The sequence below is a fragment of the Astyanax mexicanus genome, chromosome 7 (assembly GCF_023375975.1).
Source record: "Astyanax mexicanus isolate ESR-SI-001 chromosome 7, AstMex3_surface, whole genome shotgun sequence".
NCBI lineage: Eukaryota > Metazoa > Chordata > Actinopteri > Characiformes > Acestrorhamphidae > Astyanax > Astyanax mexicanus.
In genome coordinates this window covers 15,155,001-15,174,644 of record NC_064414.1, presented here as the reverse complement: position 1 = coordinate 15,174,644, position 19,644 = coordinate 15,155,001, and the positions used below count along the sequence as shown (strand labels likewise).

The following is a 19,644-nucleotide window of genomic DNA, read 5'->3' as shown; positions in this document are numbered from 1 at the left end:
CACCCCACGACAGAACTCACACCTTACACTGCACACACTACACGCACACCACACCCTGTGATGGAACCCACCCTACACACACCCCATACGCTACACACGCACACCTCACCCCACGACAGAACCCACACCTTACACTGCACACACTACACGCACACCACACCCTATGATGGAACCCACCCTACACACACCCCACACGCACACCACACCCCACGACAGAACTCACACCTTACACTCCACACACTACACGCACACCACACCCCACAACAGAACTCACACCTTACACTCCACACACTACACGCACACCACACCCCGCGACAGAACCCACACCTTACACTCCACACACTACACACACACCACACCCCACGACAGAACTCACACCTTACACTCCACACACTACACGCACACCACACCCCATGATGGAACCCACACCACACACTCCACACGCACACCACACCCCTCGACAGAACTCACACCTTACACTCCACACACTACACCCACACCACACCCCATGACAGAACCCACACCTTACACTACACGCACACCACACCCCACGACAGAACCCACACCTTACACTACACGCACACCACACCCCACGACAGAACCCACACCTTACACTCCACACACTACACGCACACCACACCCCACGACAGAACCCACACCTTACACTCCACACACTACACGCACACCACACCCCACGACAAAACCCACACCTTACACTCCACACACTACACGCACACCACACCCCATGATGGAACCCACACCACACACTCCACACGCACACCACACCCCTTGATAGAACTCACACCTTACACTCCACACACTACACCCACACCACACCCCACGACAGAACTCACACCTTACACTGCACACACTACACGCACACCACACCCTATGATGGAACCCACCCTACACACACCCCACACGCACACCACACTCCACGACAGAACTCACACCTTACACTCCACACACTACACGCACACCACACCCCACGACAGAACTCACACCTTACACTCCACACACTACACGCACACCACACCCCGCGACAGAACCCACACCTTACACTCCACACACTACACGCACACCACACCCCACGACAAAACCCACACCTTACACTCCACACACTACACGCACACCACACCCCATGATGGAACCCACACCACACACTCCACACGCACACCACACCCCTTGATAGAACTCACACCTTACACTCCACACACTACACCCACACCACACCCCACGACAGAACTCACACCTTACACTGCACACACTACACACACACCACACCCTATGATGGAACCCACCCTACACACACCCCATACGCTACACACGCACACCACACCCCACGACAGAACCCACACCTTACACTCCACACACTACACGCACACCACAACCCACGACAAAACCCACACCTTACACTCCACACACTACACCCACACCACACCCCACGACAGAACTCACACCTTACACTGCACACACTACACGCACACCACACCCTATGATGGAACCCACCCTACACACACCCCACACGCACACCACACCCCACGACAGAACCCACACTACAAACCCCACACACACCCCACGTTCACACCACCCCACAACAGAACCGACACAACCCACACTACACACGCCACACCACACCCCACGACAGAACCCACACCTTACACTCCACACACACATTACACACACACTTAAACCACACACGCTCACACTTCAAACCCCCAACAGAACCCAAACTACACTCCACAGATACTACACACTTCACTCCCCATACTACACACACCCCATAAGACACACTCCACATGCCACACATTCTACACACACACTCCACATCACACACACATCACACACTACACATACACAAACACAGTCTACACCCCATATCACACACCCCACACACCAGATTACAGACATACACTCTACACCCTACACTACACAAAGCGCACGCACCCCACATTACACACACTCCGCACTCCACACAAACAACCCACACTACACACCCCCCACTACACACACTCACACACACCACCACACTTCACTCACACTTCACACCCTCAACAGAACCTAAACTACACTTTGCACACACTACACACTTCACTCCCCATACCACCGCATGCCACACACACACCCTACACACACACTCCACACAAACACGCACACCACACCCCACGACAGAACCCACACCTTACACTCCACACACTACACACACACCACACCCCACGACAGAACTCAAACCTTACAGTCCACACACTACACGCACACCACACCCCACGACAGAACCCACACCTTACACTCCACACACTACACACACACCACACCCCATGACAGAACTCACTGCTTACACTCCACACACTACACGCACACCACACCCTACGACAGCACCCACCCAACACACACCCCACTCGCTACACACACACCTCACCCCACGACAGAACCCACACCTTACATGCACACCTCACCCCACGACAGAACCCACACCTTACACGCACACCTCACCCCACGACAGAACCCACACCTTACACTCCACACACTACACGCACACCACACCCCACGACAGAACCCACACCTTACACTCCACACACTACACGCACACCACACCCCACGACAGAACCCACACCTTACACTCCACACACTACCCGCACACCACACACCACGACAGAACTCACCCTACACACACGCCACACGCTACACACACACCACACCCCACGACAGAACTCACTGCTTACACTCCACACACTACACACACACCACACCCCATGACAGCACCCACCCTACACACACCCCACTCGCTACACACACAGCACACCACACGAATGAACCCACACCTTACACGCACACCTCACCCCACGACAGAACCCACACCTTACACTCCACACACTACACGCACACCACACCCCACGACAGAACCCACACCTTACACTCCACACACTACACGCACACCACACCCCACGACAAAACCCACACCTTACACTCCACACACTATACGCACACCACACCCCACGAGAGAACTCACACCTTACACTCCACACACTACACGCACACCACACCCCATGATGGAACCCACCCTACACACACCCCATACGCTACACACGCACACCACACCCCACGACAGAACCCACACCTTACACTCCACACACTGCACGCACATCACACACCATGACAGAACCCACACCCCATACACTACACACGCACATCACACACCATGACAGAACCCACACCCCATACACTACACACGCACACCACACCCCTTGACAGAACTCACACCTTACACTCCACACACTACACCCACACCACACCCCACGACAGAACTCACACCTTACACTGCACACACTACACGCACACCACACCCTATGATGGAACCCACCCTACACACACCCCACACGCTACACACGCACACCACACTCCACGACAGCACTCACACCTTACACTCCACACACTACACGCACACCACACCCCACGACAGAACTCACACCTTACACTCCACACACTACACGCACACCACACCCCACGACAGAACCCACACCTTACACTCCACACACTACACGCACACCCCATGATGGAACCCACCCTACACACACCCCATACGCTACACACGCACACCACACCCCACGACAGAACCCACACCTTACACTCCACACACACTACACGCACACCACCCCCCATGACAGAACCCACACCCCATACACTACACACGCACACCACACCCCTTGATAGAACTCACACCTTACACTCCACACACTACACCCACACCACACCCCACGACAGAACTCACACCTTACACTGCACACACTACACGCACACCACACCCTATGATGGAAACCACCCTACACACACCCCACACGCTACACACGCACACCACACTCCACGACAGAACTCACACCTTACACTCCACACACTACACGCACACCACACCCCACGACAGAACCCACACCTTACACTCCACACACTACACGCACACCACACCCCACGACAGAACCCACACCTTACATTCCACACACTACACGCACCCCACACCCCACGACAGAACTCACACCCTACATTCCACACACTACACCCACACCACACCCCACGACAGAACTCACACCTTACACTGCACACACTACACGCACACCACACCCTATGATGGAACCCACCCTACACACACCCCACACGCTACACACGCACACCACACTCCACGACAGAACTCACACCTTACACTCCACACACTACACGCACACCACACCCCACGACAGAACCCACACCTTACACTCCACACACTACACGCACACCACACCCCACGACAGAACCCACACCTTACACTCCACACACTACACACACACCACACCCCACGACAGAACTCACACCTTACACTCCACACACTACACGCACACCACACCCCATGATGGAACCCACACCTTACACTCCACACACTACACCCGCACACCACACCCCTCGACAGAACTCACACCTTACACTCCACACACTACACCCACACCACACCCCACGACAGAACGCACACCTTACACTCCACACACTACACGCACACCACACCCCACGACAGAACCCACACTACAAACCCCACACACACCCCACATTCACACCACCCCACAACAGAACCGACACACCCCACACTACACATGCCACACCACACCCCACGACAGAACCCACACCTTACACTCCACACACTACACACACACCACACCCCACGACAGAACTCACACCTTACACTCCACACACTACACGCACACCACACCCCATGATGGAACCCACACCTTACACTCCACACACTACACCCGCACACCACACCCCTCGACAGAACTCACACCTTACACTCCACACACTACACCCACACCACACCCCACGACAGAACGCACACCTTACACTCCACACACTACACGCACACCACACCCCACGACAGAACCCACACTACAAACCCCACACACACCCCACATTCACACCACCCCACAACAGAACCGACACACCCCACACTACACATGCCACACCACACCCCACGACAGAACTCACACCTTACACTGCACACACTACACGCACACCACACCCTATGATGGAACCCACCCTACACACACCCCACACGCACACCACACTCCACGACAGAACTCACACCTTACACTCCACACACTACACGCACACCACACCCCACGACAGAACTCACACCTTACACTCCACACACTACACGCACACCACACCCCGCGACAGAACCCACACCTTACACTCCACACACTACACGCACACCACACCCCACGACAAAACCCACACCTTACACTCCACACACTACACGCACACCACACCCCACGACAGAACTCACACCTTACACTGCACACACTACACGCACACCACACCCTATGATGGAACCCACCCTACACACACCCCACACGCACACCACACCCCACGACAGAACCCACACTACAAACCCCACACACACCCCACGTTCACACCACCCCACAACAGAACCGACACAACCCACACTACACACGCCACACCACACCCCACGACAGAACCCACACCTTACACTCCACACACACATTACACACACACTTAAACCACACACGCTCACACTTCAAACCCCCAACAGAACCCAAACTACACTCCACAGATACTACACACTTCACTCCCCATACTACACACACCCCATAAGACACACTCCACATGCCACACATTCTACACACACACTCCACATCACACACACATCACACACTACACATACACAAACACAGTCTACACCCCATATCACACACCCCACACACCAGATTACAGACATACACTCTACACCCTACACTACACAAAGCGCACGCACCCCACATTACACACACTCCGCACTCCACACAAACAACCCACACTACACACCCCCCACTACACACACTCACACACACCACCACACTTCACTCACACTTCACACCCTCAACAGAACCTAAACTACACTTTGCACACACTACACACTTCACTCCCCATACCACCGCATGCCACACACACACCCTACACACACACTCCACACAAACACGCACACCACACCCCACGACAGAACCCACACCTTACACTCCACACACTACACACACACCACACCCCACGACAGAACTCAAACCTTACAGTCCACACACTACACGCACACCACACCCCACGACAGAACCCACACCTTACACTCCACACACTACACACACACCACACCCCATGACAGAACTCACTGCTTACACTCCACACACTACACGCACACCACACCCTACGACAGCACCCACCCAACACACACCCCACTCGCTACACACACACCTCACCCCACGACAGAACCCACACCTTACATGCACACCTCACCCCACGACAGAACCCACACCTTACACGCACACCTCACCCCACGACAGAACCCACACCTTACACTCCACACACTACACGCACACCACACCCCACGACAGAACCCACACCTTACACTCCACACACTACACGCACACCACACCCCACGACAGAACCCACACCTTACACTCCACACACTACCCGCACACCACACACCACGACAGAACTCACCCTACACACACGCCACACGCTACACACACACCACACCCCACGACAGAACTCACTGCTTACACTCCACACACTACACACACACCACACCCCATGACAGCACCCACCCTACACACACCCCACTCGCTACACACACAGCACACCACACGAATGAACCCACACCTTACACGCACACCTCACCCCACGACAGAACCCACACCTTACACTCCACACACTACACGCACACCACACCCCACGACAGAACCCACACCTTACACTCCACACACTACACGCACACCACACCCCACGACAAAACCCACACCTTACACTCCACACACTATACGCACACCACACCCCACGAGAGAACTCACACCTTACACTCCACACACTACACGCACACCACACCCCATGATGGAACCCACCCTACACACACCCCATACGCTACACACGCACACCACACCCCACGACAGAACCCACACCTTACACTCCACACACTGCACGCACATCACACACCATGACAGAACCCACACCCCATACACTACACACGCACATCACACACCATGACAGAACCCACACCCCATACACTACACACGCACACCACACCCCTTGACAGAACTCACACCTTACACTCCACACACTACACCCACACCACACCCCACGACAGAACTCACACCTTACACTGCACACACTACACGCACACCACACCCTATGATGGAACCCACCCTACACACACCCCACACGCTACACACGCACACCACACTCCACGACAGCACTCACACCTTACACTCCACACACTACACGCACACCACACCCCACGACAGAACTCACACCTTACACTCCACACACTACACGCACACCACACCCCACGACAGAACCCACACCTTACACTCCACACACTACACGCACACCCCATGATGGAACCCACCCTACACACACCCCATACGCTACACACGCACACCACACCCCACGACAGAACCCACACCTTACACTCCACACACACTACACGCACACCACCCCCCATGACAGAACCCACACCCCATACACTACACACGCACACCACACCCCTTGATAGAACTCACACCTTACACTCCACACACTACACCCACACCACACCCCACGACAGAACTCACACCTTACACTGCACACACTACACGCACACCACACCCTATGATGGAAACCACCCTACACACACCCCACACGCTACACACGCACACCACACTCCACGACAGAACTCACACCTTACACTCCACACACTACACGCACACCACACCCCACGACAGAACCCACACCTTACACTCCACACACTACACGCACACCACACCCCACGACAGAACCCACACCTTACATTCCACACACTACACGCACCCCACACCCCACGACAGAACTCACACCCTACATTCCACACACTACACCCACACCACACCCCACGACAGAACTCACACCTTACACTGCACACACTACACGCACACCACACCCTATGATGGAACCCACCCTACACACACCCCACACGCTACACACGCACACCACACTCCACGACAGAACTCACACCTTACACTCCACACACTACACGCACACCACACCCCACGACAGAACCCACACCTTACACTCCACACACTACACGCACACCACACCCCACGACAGAACCCACACCTTACACTCCACACACTACACACACACCACACCCCACGACAGAACTCACACCTTACACTCCACACACTACACGCACACCACACCCCATGATGGAACCCACACCTTACACTCCACACACTACACCCGCACACCACACCCCTCGACAGAACTCACACCTTACACTCCACACACTACACCCACACCACACCCCACGACAGAACGCACACCTTACACTCCACACACTACACGCACACCACACCCCACGACAGAACCCACACTACAAACCCCACACACACCCCACATTCACACCACCCCACAACAGAACCGACACACCCCACACTACACATGCCACACCACACCCCACGACAGAACCCACACCTTACACTCCACACACACATTACACACACACTTAAACCACACACGCTCACACTTCACACCCCCAACAGAACCCACACCTTACACTCCACACACACATTACACACACACTTAAACCACACACGCTCACACTTCAAACCCCCAACAGAACCCAAACTACACTCCACAGATAACACACACTTCACTCTCCACACCACCCCATGCCACACACACCCTTCACACACACTCCACACCCCACTCCTCATACTACACACACCCCATAAGACACACTCCACATGCCACACATTCTACACACACACTCCACATCACACACATCACACACTACACATACACAAACACAGTCTACACCCCATATCACACACCCCACACCCCAGATTACAGACATACACTCTCTACACCCCACACTACACAAAGCGCACACACCCCACATTACACACACTCCGCACTCCACACAAACAACCCACACTACACACCCCCCACTACACACACTCACACACACCACCACACTTCACTCACACTTCACACCCTCAACAGAACCTAAACTACACTTTGCACACACTACACACTTCACTCCCCATACCACCGCATGCCACACACACACCCTACACACACACTCCACACAAACAACCCACACCACACACACCCCATACTACACTCACACCACACACACACACACACACACACACTCACTTCACCCCCCCAACAAAACCCAAACTACACTCCGCACACACTGCACACTTCACTCCCCACACCACCCCACCCCACACCACACACACCACCACACACCCCACACTACACACACTCACTTTACACCCCCACCCGAACCCAAACTACACTCCGCACACACTGCACACTTCACTCCCCACACCATCCCATGCCACACACGCACACCCTACACACCCCACACCACACTCCCAATACTACACACACCCCATAAGACACACACACCACACATTCTACACACACACTCCACATCATACACACAGCTACTCCACATCAAACCACCAGATGCCACACACACCCTACACACCCCACACACACTCCACACCACACTCCCCATACTACACACACCCCATAAGACACACACACACCACATATTCTACACACACACTCCACATCATACACACACACAGCCACTCCACATCACACCTCCCACACTACACACACACCATGCACACTCCACACAAACAACCGACACTACACAACTCCACACTACACACACACTCACACACCATGCACACTCCACACACCACACATTCTATACACACTCTACATCACACCCCACACACATGACACTCACCACACTACCCACACTCCAAATCCAGATCTAACACTATACACACATACAGTCTTTACCCCATATCACACACCCCACACATAAGATTAGACATACACTCTCTACACCCCACAACAGAACCCAAACAACACACATTTTACACCACACTACACACACACTCCACACACCACACCAAACACACAACACACATTATAACCCAATTTATGCAAATATGTTACTTAACAACCACCTACCAACACTTTAGCAACCATCTAGCAACCACTTAGCAACACTTTAGAAACAATATAGCATCCACCACAGATACCACAGCAACACCTTTGCAACCACATGGCAAAACCTTAGCAATAACCTAGCAACCACTTAGAAACTTCATAGTAACCAACACAGATACCATAGCAACACCATAGCAACCACCTAGCAACTGCTTACAAACCACCACGGACACCACAGCATCTACTATGGATACCATAGCAACACCTTAGCAACCACCATGGTTACCATAGCAACACCTTAACCATCACCTAGCAACACCTTAGCAACTACCTAGGAATCGCTAAGCAACACTTTAGCAACCACCAGGGACACCATAGCCACACCTTAGCAACAACCACATTTACCATAGCAACAGCTTAGCAACCACCTAGCAACCACTTAGCAACACCTTTGCAACCACCACAGTTACCATAGCAGCACCTTAGCAACCACAATGGTTACCATAGCAATACATTACAACCACCTAGCAACCCTTTAGCAACCACCTAGCAACTGCTTAGCAACATCTTAGTGACCACCACGGTTATCATATCAACACCTTAGCAACAACCTAGCAACACCATAGCAACCAACACTGACACAATAGCAACACCTTAGCAACCACCACATAAACCAAAGCAACACTTTAGCAAGCCCCATGGTTACCAGATCAACACCTTAGCAACCACCTAGCAACATCTTAGCAGCCAATACAGATACAATAGCAACACCTTAGCAATCGCCTAGGAACTGCTTAGCAACACCTTAGCTGTAGTTCAGGCATAAGTTTTTGGACTTCTGTTGTTAGTAAAAAGCTTTAGACTTTAGCTTTTAGCCAAATGTTTTTGGACACTACTGTATGAGACAAAAGTTTTGACATTCCACCATTTTAGCGAAATTTTAACGTTTAGCCAAAAGTTAATAGCATAGCAACAACTCATCCCACTCTTCAGACAGAAACAGCTTAGCAACCATTTTAACTTTTTAACGTTATTAGCGTACTTTTAAAAGACAATTTAAAGTTTGTTCACAATTTTTCCTTTTGTAGTTAAATAATATGCTCCCACTGTTTTCCCTGCCCCTCAAGGATAAACATGAGATGAAGTATTTTGTTCAGTGAAATTGTCAGGCAGACATTTTTAAAAATGTTTTAATTATTCAATTTTCTTTCTTTCTTTAGATATTGATGGTCTTGGGAGTAGTACTATTGGAGGTCAGCTGATACGAAGGGCCTCCACACAGTCACCTTTTACAAGTGAAAAAAATGGCAGCGACACCTTGATAGCAGGTGTGTGTGTGTGCGTTTGTGTGTACCTTGTACTCTCAATGCTAATATATAAAGGACCCATCATCCCCTGCTCAGACAACTTATAAATGAATGTTATTCATTATACAGTCATTATACATCTACATATGTCTAATATTTTCAGGCACATGGACACACTGGCAGCGGAAGCAGTTAAAAAAATCCTAGTTAGAGTTCATAAAAACTTTGATGTCCACGGCAGGTGGCATAAACTGGGCAGTGAGCAACTGATTTGTGGTGGGTGATAGGGAAGCTATTTATTGGGCATGATCTAGGTTTCGTTGAGGCACAGCACATGCATTTTTAACGGCTATACTCTCATTCACCAACACTGCTTGTGAATTAAGAGAGCTTGTGTTAAGTAAACCAATATTTATGTTTAAAGTGCTGGTGTTACAGTCTGGATCAGATTGATTAATAAACAGGGGTTTGCCCCTCCATGATTTTTTTTTTTTTGCCTTTTTTTACTCTTAAATGTTTCACATCATCAAACAGATTTAAATATTAGTCAAAGACGACAATACAACCCAAAATGCAGTTTTAAAGGTTTTTATTGTCTCAAGAGAGCGATTCACACCAGATATCTCAAGAATATTGCTGAACTGAAACAGTTTAGTGAAGAGGAATGATCCAAAATTCCTTCTGACTGTTGTGCAGGTCTGATCTGCAACTACAGGAAACGTTTGCTTGAGGTTATTGCTGCAAAGGAGGGTCAACCAGTTATTAAATCCAAAGGTTCACAAACTTTTCCACCCTGCACTGTGAATGTTAACATGTGTTCAATAAAACCATGCAAACATATTTTTCTGTGTGGTATTAGTTAAATCAGACTGTGTTTGTCTATTGTTGTGATCACAACACATTTAATGACCAATTTATGCAAAAATTCAAGTATTCCCAACGGGTTTACATACGTTTTCTTGTAACTGTAGGTGTAATTGGACACACACACCTGCCAAAATGTTTTGTCTCGTCAGTCGACAGAGTATTTCTCAAATTTGGGGGATCATCAATATGTTTTCTGGCAAAATTGAGACAAGCTTTTATGTTCTTTTTGCTCAGCAGTGTTTTGTCTTGGCACTCTGCCATGCAGGCCATTTTTGCCCAGTTTCTTTCTTATGATCATGAGTTATGAACTTTAACCTTAGCTGAGGCAAGTAAGGCCTGCAGTTCTTTAGATGTTGTTGTTGAGCCTTTTTTGACCTCTTGGATGAGTTGTGCTGCGCTTTTGGGGTAATTTTGGTTGGCTGGCCACTTTAGGGAAGGTTAACCACTGTTCTATGTAGGTTTGGATTGGGGGGGGGGGTAAGGGATTGTGTCGATCAGCTCTCGGACGTCCTGGTGAACATCTTCAGCTGTCCCTACTTGCCTGAAGACCACGACCATCATTCCGGTCCCCAAGAGCTCCGCAGTGACAGGTCTGAATGACTTCCAGCCAGTATCCCTCACTCCGATAGTCACAAAGTGCTTATCAAAGCCACCATCAACGTCACTGTGGAACCACACCAGTACGCATACAGGAAGAACCGATCCACAAAGGATTCCATTTCCTCCAAGATCCACACTGCCCTCACCCACCTGGAGCAGAAGGATTCCTACGCCCATATGCTCTTTGCGGACTTCACATCTGCTTTCAACACCATGACTTGTACTAATGGCATGGACTAATTTTTCTGCGTCATGCAGTGATAGGGCATTTCTTAGCTTGGCAATATTACGGAGGTGTAGAAAAGCTGTTCTAGTAACATTAGATATGTGTTTATCGAATGCTAGATCTGAATCTAGAATAACTCCAAGGTTTTTAGCTGCTGAACCAGGTGTGATGGAGAAGTCGGCCAGATTTTGCATTAAGTCTGATAATTTATTTCTAGCAGCTTTGGGGCCTAATAGGAGAATTTCTGTTTTATCATTACTTAATAGGAGGAAGTTGTGCGACATCCACAATTTCACATCTTTTACACAATCCTCGATTTTCTTTAATCTCACTCTGTCATCAGGTTTGGCTGATATGAAGAGCTGGGTGTCATCCGCATAACAATGAAAATTCACATCATGTTGTTTTCTAATAACTTTGCCCAGTGGGAGCATATATAATGTGAATAATAACGGTCCTAATATAGAGCCTTGTGTAATTTCATATCTTACCTTAGTATAACTGGAAGACAGATCATTTTTATTTATAAGACACTCTCCGGTCATTTGCCAGAATACATCACTTCATTGATGAATGTAAAAAACAGTAATTATCTGACTCGATCTAGTGATTGGGTCAGCTGCCAGGTTCCAAAAGTTTTTAGTGAACTGGGAAAATCTGCTTTTAGCTACAGTGCACCAGTGAACTGGAATTCACTACAGGACACTCTAAAACTCCTCAGCTCACTGATGTCACTAAATCATTTAAAACTATTAATATCTAACCACCTTCAGACAGCCTGTTCCTGTTTTACTTATTTATTCTTAAATTTTATTTTAGTTCTTCTTTTAGTTTTATTATTTCCTCTTTTTATTTTGTTTCCTTATTTTATTTTTATTTATTTATTTTTTATTATTATTATTATAGTTATTATATTATTATTTTTATTTTTTTTATAATTATAATTTTGTGTTATTGCTTTTTAACTTATTTAGATTTTCTTTAATTGTTATTACTATTTGTATTATTATTGCTTTTATTTTTGTTAGTTCATTTATTTATTTTAATTTTTAGTGTGTTATTGTATGTACAAGTTAGTTTTAGCTCATTTTAACTCATTTTGTTGTATTAGTCTTTCTTTCTTTTGATCTTAATTTTTTGTCAATTAAACCATACTTAATTATAATCATTCATTTTATTATTATTTTTTTAATTTATTTATTAATTAATTTTTATTTTTTTCTATTATATTCTAATTCTACTTTTAATCGAGTTAATTGATTGGTTGATTTATTTATCCTCACAAACTGGTAGCATTCGGTTAAGTATGGTTTAAACCATGATAATGCAGTTCCAGTTACACCAACCATGTTCTCTAATCTTTCTAAAAGGATAGTGTTGTATGATCTATTGTATCAAAGGCTGCACTCAGATCGAGAAGTACCAGTAGGGAAACACAGCCTTGGTCGGCGGCTGTAAGTAGATCGTTTGTTATTTTAACTAAAGCTGTCTGAGTGCTATGATGAGGCCTAAATCCAGATTGAAATTTTTCATAGCTCTGGTTTCTTTGCAGGTAAGAGCAAAGTTGTTTGGCCACAGCTTTTTCTAAAATCTTAGAAATAAACGGTAAGTTTGAAATAGGTCTATAGTTAGACAGTACAGTAGGATCAAGATTAAGTTTCTTGATCAGAGGTTTAATTACAGCTGTTTTAAAGGCTTTGGGTACATGGCCCAGGGTGAGCGATGAGTTTACTATCATTAACAGTGGTTTAATTATATCTGGAAGAACTTGTGTGCTACAGTCTGGATATGATTGTTTAATATAAGTTAAGTTATTTAGATTGACTGTTTTAGTTTTTCAATGTTTTTGTTTGACTCGGGGGTCAGATACAGTCTGAATACATTGGTATCTTGGTAACGTCTCTTTGCAGCTCACAGACGGTTGGTTAAGCCTCTCTGTCTGCGGCCTGGTCCCGGCTCTGGATTGTCAGCAGCTTCTAACACTACTCTGCCGACTAGCTAAAAGACTATGAGCTATGCTGCATGAAAGTAAGGCAGCACCCTCCCGCGTGGGGTGGACACCATCCCTACCTAAAAGACTAGGCTTGACCTCGAACTGTAGCCAGTTATCTATAAAGCCCACATGATTTTCTGCACACCGCTTGGACATCCAGCGGTTCAGCGAAGAAACAAACCGTTAGCAAAAATCACCCTGGCTTAATGGAACACGAACAGCACTTTCAGTTAGCTATTAATGCTAATGCTCCAGCCTTAGTTCTGGAGAAATTTGGGAGTCTAGGCTTACTGTAAATAAACTCACCCAAATAAACAGTTTTCAGAAGAAAAACTGTGTAGATTAACATCCAGTGCTAGTTTGACTTTAAAAGAAAGTGTTTATTTATTACAGTTTTGTTATCGTGTATTTTTAATTTGGGGGACAGAGACAGTCTGAATGCAGTGGCGTCTAGTTAATGTCTCATTTTAGCTCGCAGAGTGTCAGTAAAGCCTGTTTGTCTGCAGCCTGGTCTTGCACATGCACACAAATGAAGAAATTGTGCTTCTTTTTCTCAGGTGTGGTGTTTGCCCGTTACATCCTGACTGGCTGCTGGAAAAACCTGATCGATACCCTGTCCACACCCTTGACTGGCCGCATGGCAGGCAGTTCACGAGGCCTTGCTTTCATCCTTGGTGCAGAAGGGGTGAAGGTACAGAACCAGAGAGAAAGAGACACCATCTGCCTCAGCCTGGATGGCCTGCGCAAGGCTGCTGCGCTCAGCTGTGCTCTAGGTAAGAGCCTGCAGTTTGTAATCAAGAGTATTTCTGTGACTATATTGCACGTGTTGTTTTTTTAATGTGCAGAGTGTGTGCGTTTGTGTTTGTACTGTATAAAGTGTGCAGTGTAGTGTGTTGAACTGTGTTCTGTGTTTGTGTGTGTCTGTGTGTGTGTTGTGAGGTTTGAGATTTGTGTATTGTTTGTGTATGTATGTGTGTGTGTGTGTGTGTATGTGTGTTTTTTAGAGGTGAAACGATTACTCGAGTAATTAGAGTTACCTGTTTTTAAAAAATTGATTGATTAATTTTCTGTGCCTCGAGGAAAAGTTTAATTAATTTTAAAACGCAGAGCACGGAATTTAATGTAAAACAGCGCGCTTAGCGTTACGTCACACACGCACAGGAAGCAGGTGGAGGAGGCGGAGGTTTTTGGAGTGGATATCAGGTAAATTTAACTTATTACAAATCAATGAGATTAACATTAATGTACCTTAATAACATAATGACAGCCCTGTGGAGCACTGATTATTATTGATACTGTCTAATATGTGTAGTTAGTTTATTCCAACGGAGACAAGTTCTAGACTTAATACAGGCTTTATGCAAACAGTAAACACAGCGCTGTGGAGTTTATAAATTAATACATGTTAAAATTAGCTGAGCTAAAGTTACTCTGGTCGGAACATACAGGCATGAACTTATTGTATAATGTCATTTAGTCACTTATGTCAATTCATTGGATCTGAGTAGTGTAAAACGTGAATAAACAGCAACAAAATGTTTCTGTACTTTTGTTGTCACAATTATTTCACAGGTCCTGAAATATTTATTATTTATGAAAACATTCCCTATCCATTACTGGCAGGACTAATGACATCTCCGCTGTTGAGAAGCTAAGATGCACAACATAAAGCAAATGTTTATGCTGCTTTAATTGACTAATGCCCTATATTTAATACGTACAACTTAATTTATTAAATGATTAATTATTAAATGATTACTTGTGGTAGTTTTGTCTAGTTTTATTTATTTCTATTTGTGTTTGCAGTGTGGAAATGTATGTTATGAATAGGGGTGTCACGATTTCGATATTTCTTTTAAATTGATCGAAATTATGTCATGGTCTCGAGCATCAAAGTCAAAAAGAGGATTGACGATCCCTCCCGCAAATGGCGCAGCGCGCTATGCAAATGGTGCAGCATGCTGTAGCTCAATGAGCAGCCCTTTCTCCAGAGAATGTGGACATTCTCATCTTCTTAAAAAAAAACTTGAAAAAGTAAAAAATAACAGTTGTTTTGTCTAGCCCCAAATATGTTAATAGTTTTGGTACCTTAAGCAGCATCTTTCTCTCAGATAAAGTTAATAATATATATTTATTAAAGAAAATAACGTCATTCTCAGGGACTGAAAAAGTCTTAAAGTCTTATTTTTCATATTTAACTGTTATAGTAGCATAGAGTTCAGTTTGTTAAGGCTTTAATTGTTCTATTATTTTGTACATGACTGTTCCTGTATTTTTTTATTATTTATTTTATGTGCACACTGCTGCTACCAAAAAAAGCCACTAGATAGCATTACATATATATCAATTAAATTATTTAAATTTGACCATTAGTGCCTAATGTGGTGTATTAATCTAATGAATCAAACCAATGACTGACCATAGACTAATCTGAAACTGGCATAGGCCTCTCTGCTGTAAAAAAAAAAAAAGAAAATCGAGAATCGAATCGAATCGAATTGTGACCCTAAAATCAGAAATAAAATCGAATCGAGGATTTAGAGAATCGTGACACCCCTAGTTATGAATTAAAAAATTAAACCAATTTGTCATTTATTATTAAGTGAAATTTCTTGTTTAGTAGAGTACTCGATTTCTAAAATAATCAATAGATGCAGCCCTATTGTGTGTATGTGTGTTGTGAGGTTTGAGTTTTGTATATAGTGTGTGTGTGTGTGTGTGTGTGTGTGTGTGTGTTGTGAGGTTTGAGTTTTGTGTATAGTGTGTGTGTGTTGTGAGGTTTGAGTTTTGTGTATAGTGTGTGTGTGTGTGTGTAGTGAGGTTTGAGTTTTGTGTATGGTGTGTGAGGCTTTTAGTGTGTGTGTGTGTGTTGCAGGGTTTGATTTTTTATACGGTGTGTGAGGCTTTAGAGTGTGTGTGTGTGTGTGTGTGTTGCAGGGTTTGAGTTTTCATACAGTGTGTGAGGCTTTTAGAGTGTGTGTGTGTGTGTTGCAGGGTTTGAGTTTTTATACGGTGTGTGAGGCTTTTAGTGTGTGTGTGTGTGTTGCAGGGCTAGAGTTTTTATACGGTGTGTGAGGCTTTTAGAGTGTGTGTGTGTGTTGCAGGGTTTGAGTTTTCATACAGTGTGTGAGGCTTTTAGAGTGTGTGTGTGTGTTGCAGGGCTAGAGTTTTTATACGGTGTGTGAGGCTTTTAGAGTGTGTGTGTGTGTTGCAGGGTTTGAGTTTTATACGTTGTGTGAGGCTTTTAGTGTGTGTGTGTGTGTGTGTGTGTGTGTGTGTTGCAGGGTTTGAGTTTTATACGGTGTGTGAGGCTTTTAGTGTGTATGTGTGTGTGTGTTACAGAGTTTGAGTTTTTATACAGTGTGTGAGTCTTTTAGTGTGTGTGTGTGTGTGTGTGTTGCAGGGTTTGAGTTTTATACGGTGTGTGAGGCTTTTAGAGTGTGTGTGTGTGTGTGTGTGTTACAGAGTTTGAGTTTTTATACGGTGTGTGAGGCTTTTAGTGTGTGTGTGTGTGTGTGTGTGTTGCAGGGTTTGAGTTTTATACGGTGTGTGAGGCTTTTAGAGTGTGTGTGTGTGTGTGTGTGTGTGTTGCAGGGTTTGAGTTTTTATACGGTGTGTGAGGCTTTTAGAGTGTGTGTGTGTGTGTGTGTTGCAGGGTTTGAGTTTTATACGGTGTGTGAGGCTTTTAGAGTGTGTGTGTGTGTGTGTGTGTGTGTTGCAGGGTTTGAGTTTTTATACGGTGTGTGAGGCTTTTAGAGTGTGTGTGTGTGTGTGTGTTGCAGGGTTTGAGTTTTTATACAGTGTGTGAGGCTTTTAGTGTGTGTGTGTGTGTGTTGCAGGGTTAGAGTTTTTATACGGTGTGTGAGGCTTTTAGTGTGTGTGTGTGTGTGTGTGTGTGTGTGTTGCAGGGTTTGAGTTTTTATACGGTGTGTGAGGCTTTTAGTGTGTGTGTGTGTGTGTTGCAGGGTTAGAGTTTTTATACGGTGTGTGAGGCTTTTAGTGTGTGTGTGTGTGTGTGTGTGTGTTGCAGGGTTTGAGTTTTTATACGGTGTGTGAGGCTTTGAGTATGTGTGTGTGTATGTGTGTGTTGCAGGGTTTGAGTTTTTATACGGTGTGTGAGGCTTTTAGTGTGTGTGTGTGTGTGTGTGTGTGTGTTGCAGGGTTTGAGTTTTTATACGGTGTGTGAGGCTTTTAGTGTGTGTGTGTGTGTGTGTGTGTGTGTGTGTGTGTGTGTTGCAGGGTTTGAGTTTTTATACGGTGTGTGAGGCTTTTAGTGTGTGTGTGTGTGTGTGTTGCAGGGTTTGAGTTTTTATACGGTGTGTGAGGCTTTTAGTGTGTGTGTGTGTGTGTGTGTGTGTGTTGCAGGGTTTGAGTTTTTATACAGTGTGTGAGGCTTTTAGTGTGTGTGTGTGTGTGTGTGTGTGTTGCAGGGTTTGAGTTTTTATACGGTGTGTGAGGCTTTTAGTGTGTGTGTGTGTGTGTGTGTTGCAGGGTTTGAGTTTTTATACGGTGTGTGAGGCTTTTAGTGTGTGTGTGTGTGTGTGTGTGTTGCAGGGTTTGAGTTTTTATACGGTGTGTGAGGCTTTTAGTGTGTGTGTGTGTGTGTTGCAGAGTTTGAGTTTTTATACGGTGTGTGAGGCTTTTAGTGTGTGTGT

General features: G+C 46.6%; 1 protein-coding gene across 3 annotated transcripts in view; it reads left to right on the top strand.

The window, feature by feature from the left end:
* arfgef3 (ARFGEF family member 3) overlaps window positions 1–19,644 on the top strand; it is a 150,691-nt gene that overhangs the window by 83,536 nt on the left and 47,511 nt on the right. For 2 of the 3 annotated variants that reach the window (XM_049481297.1, XM_049481295.1), the window contains exons 15-16: window positions 11,217–11,324; window positions 15,547–15,762. In XM_049481297.1, the coding sequence (XP_049337254.1) occupies window positions 11,217–11,324; window positions 15,547–15,762 (324 nt within the window). The remainder of the gene's footprint in view (window positions 1–11,216; window positions 11,325–15,546; window positions 15,763–19,644) is intronic. The other variant, XM_049481296.1, reaches the window with a different exon arrangement.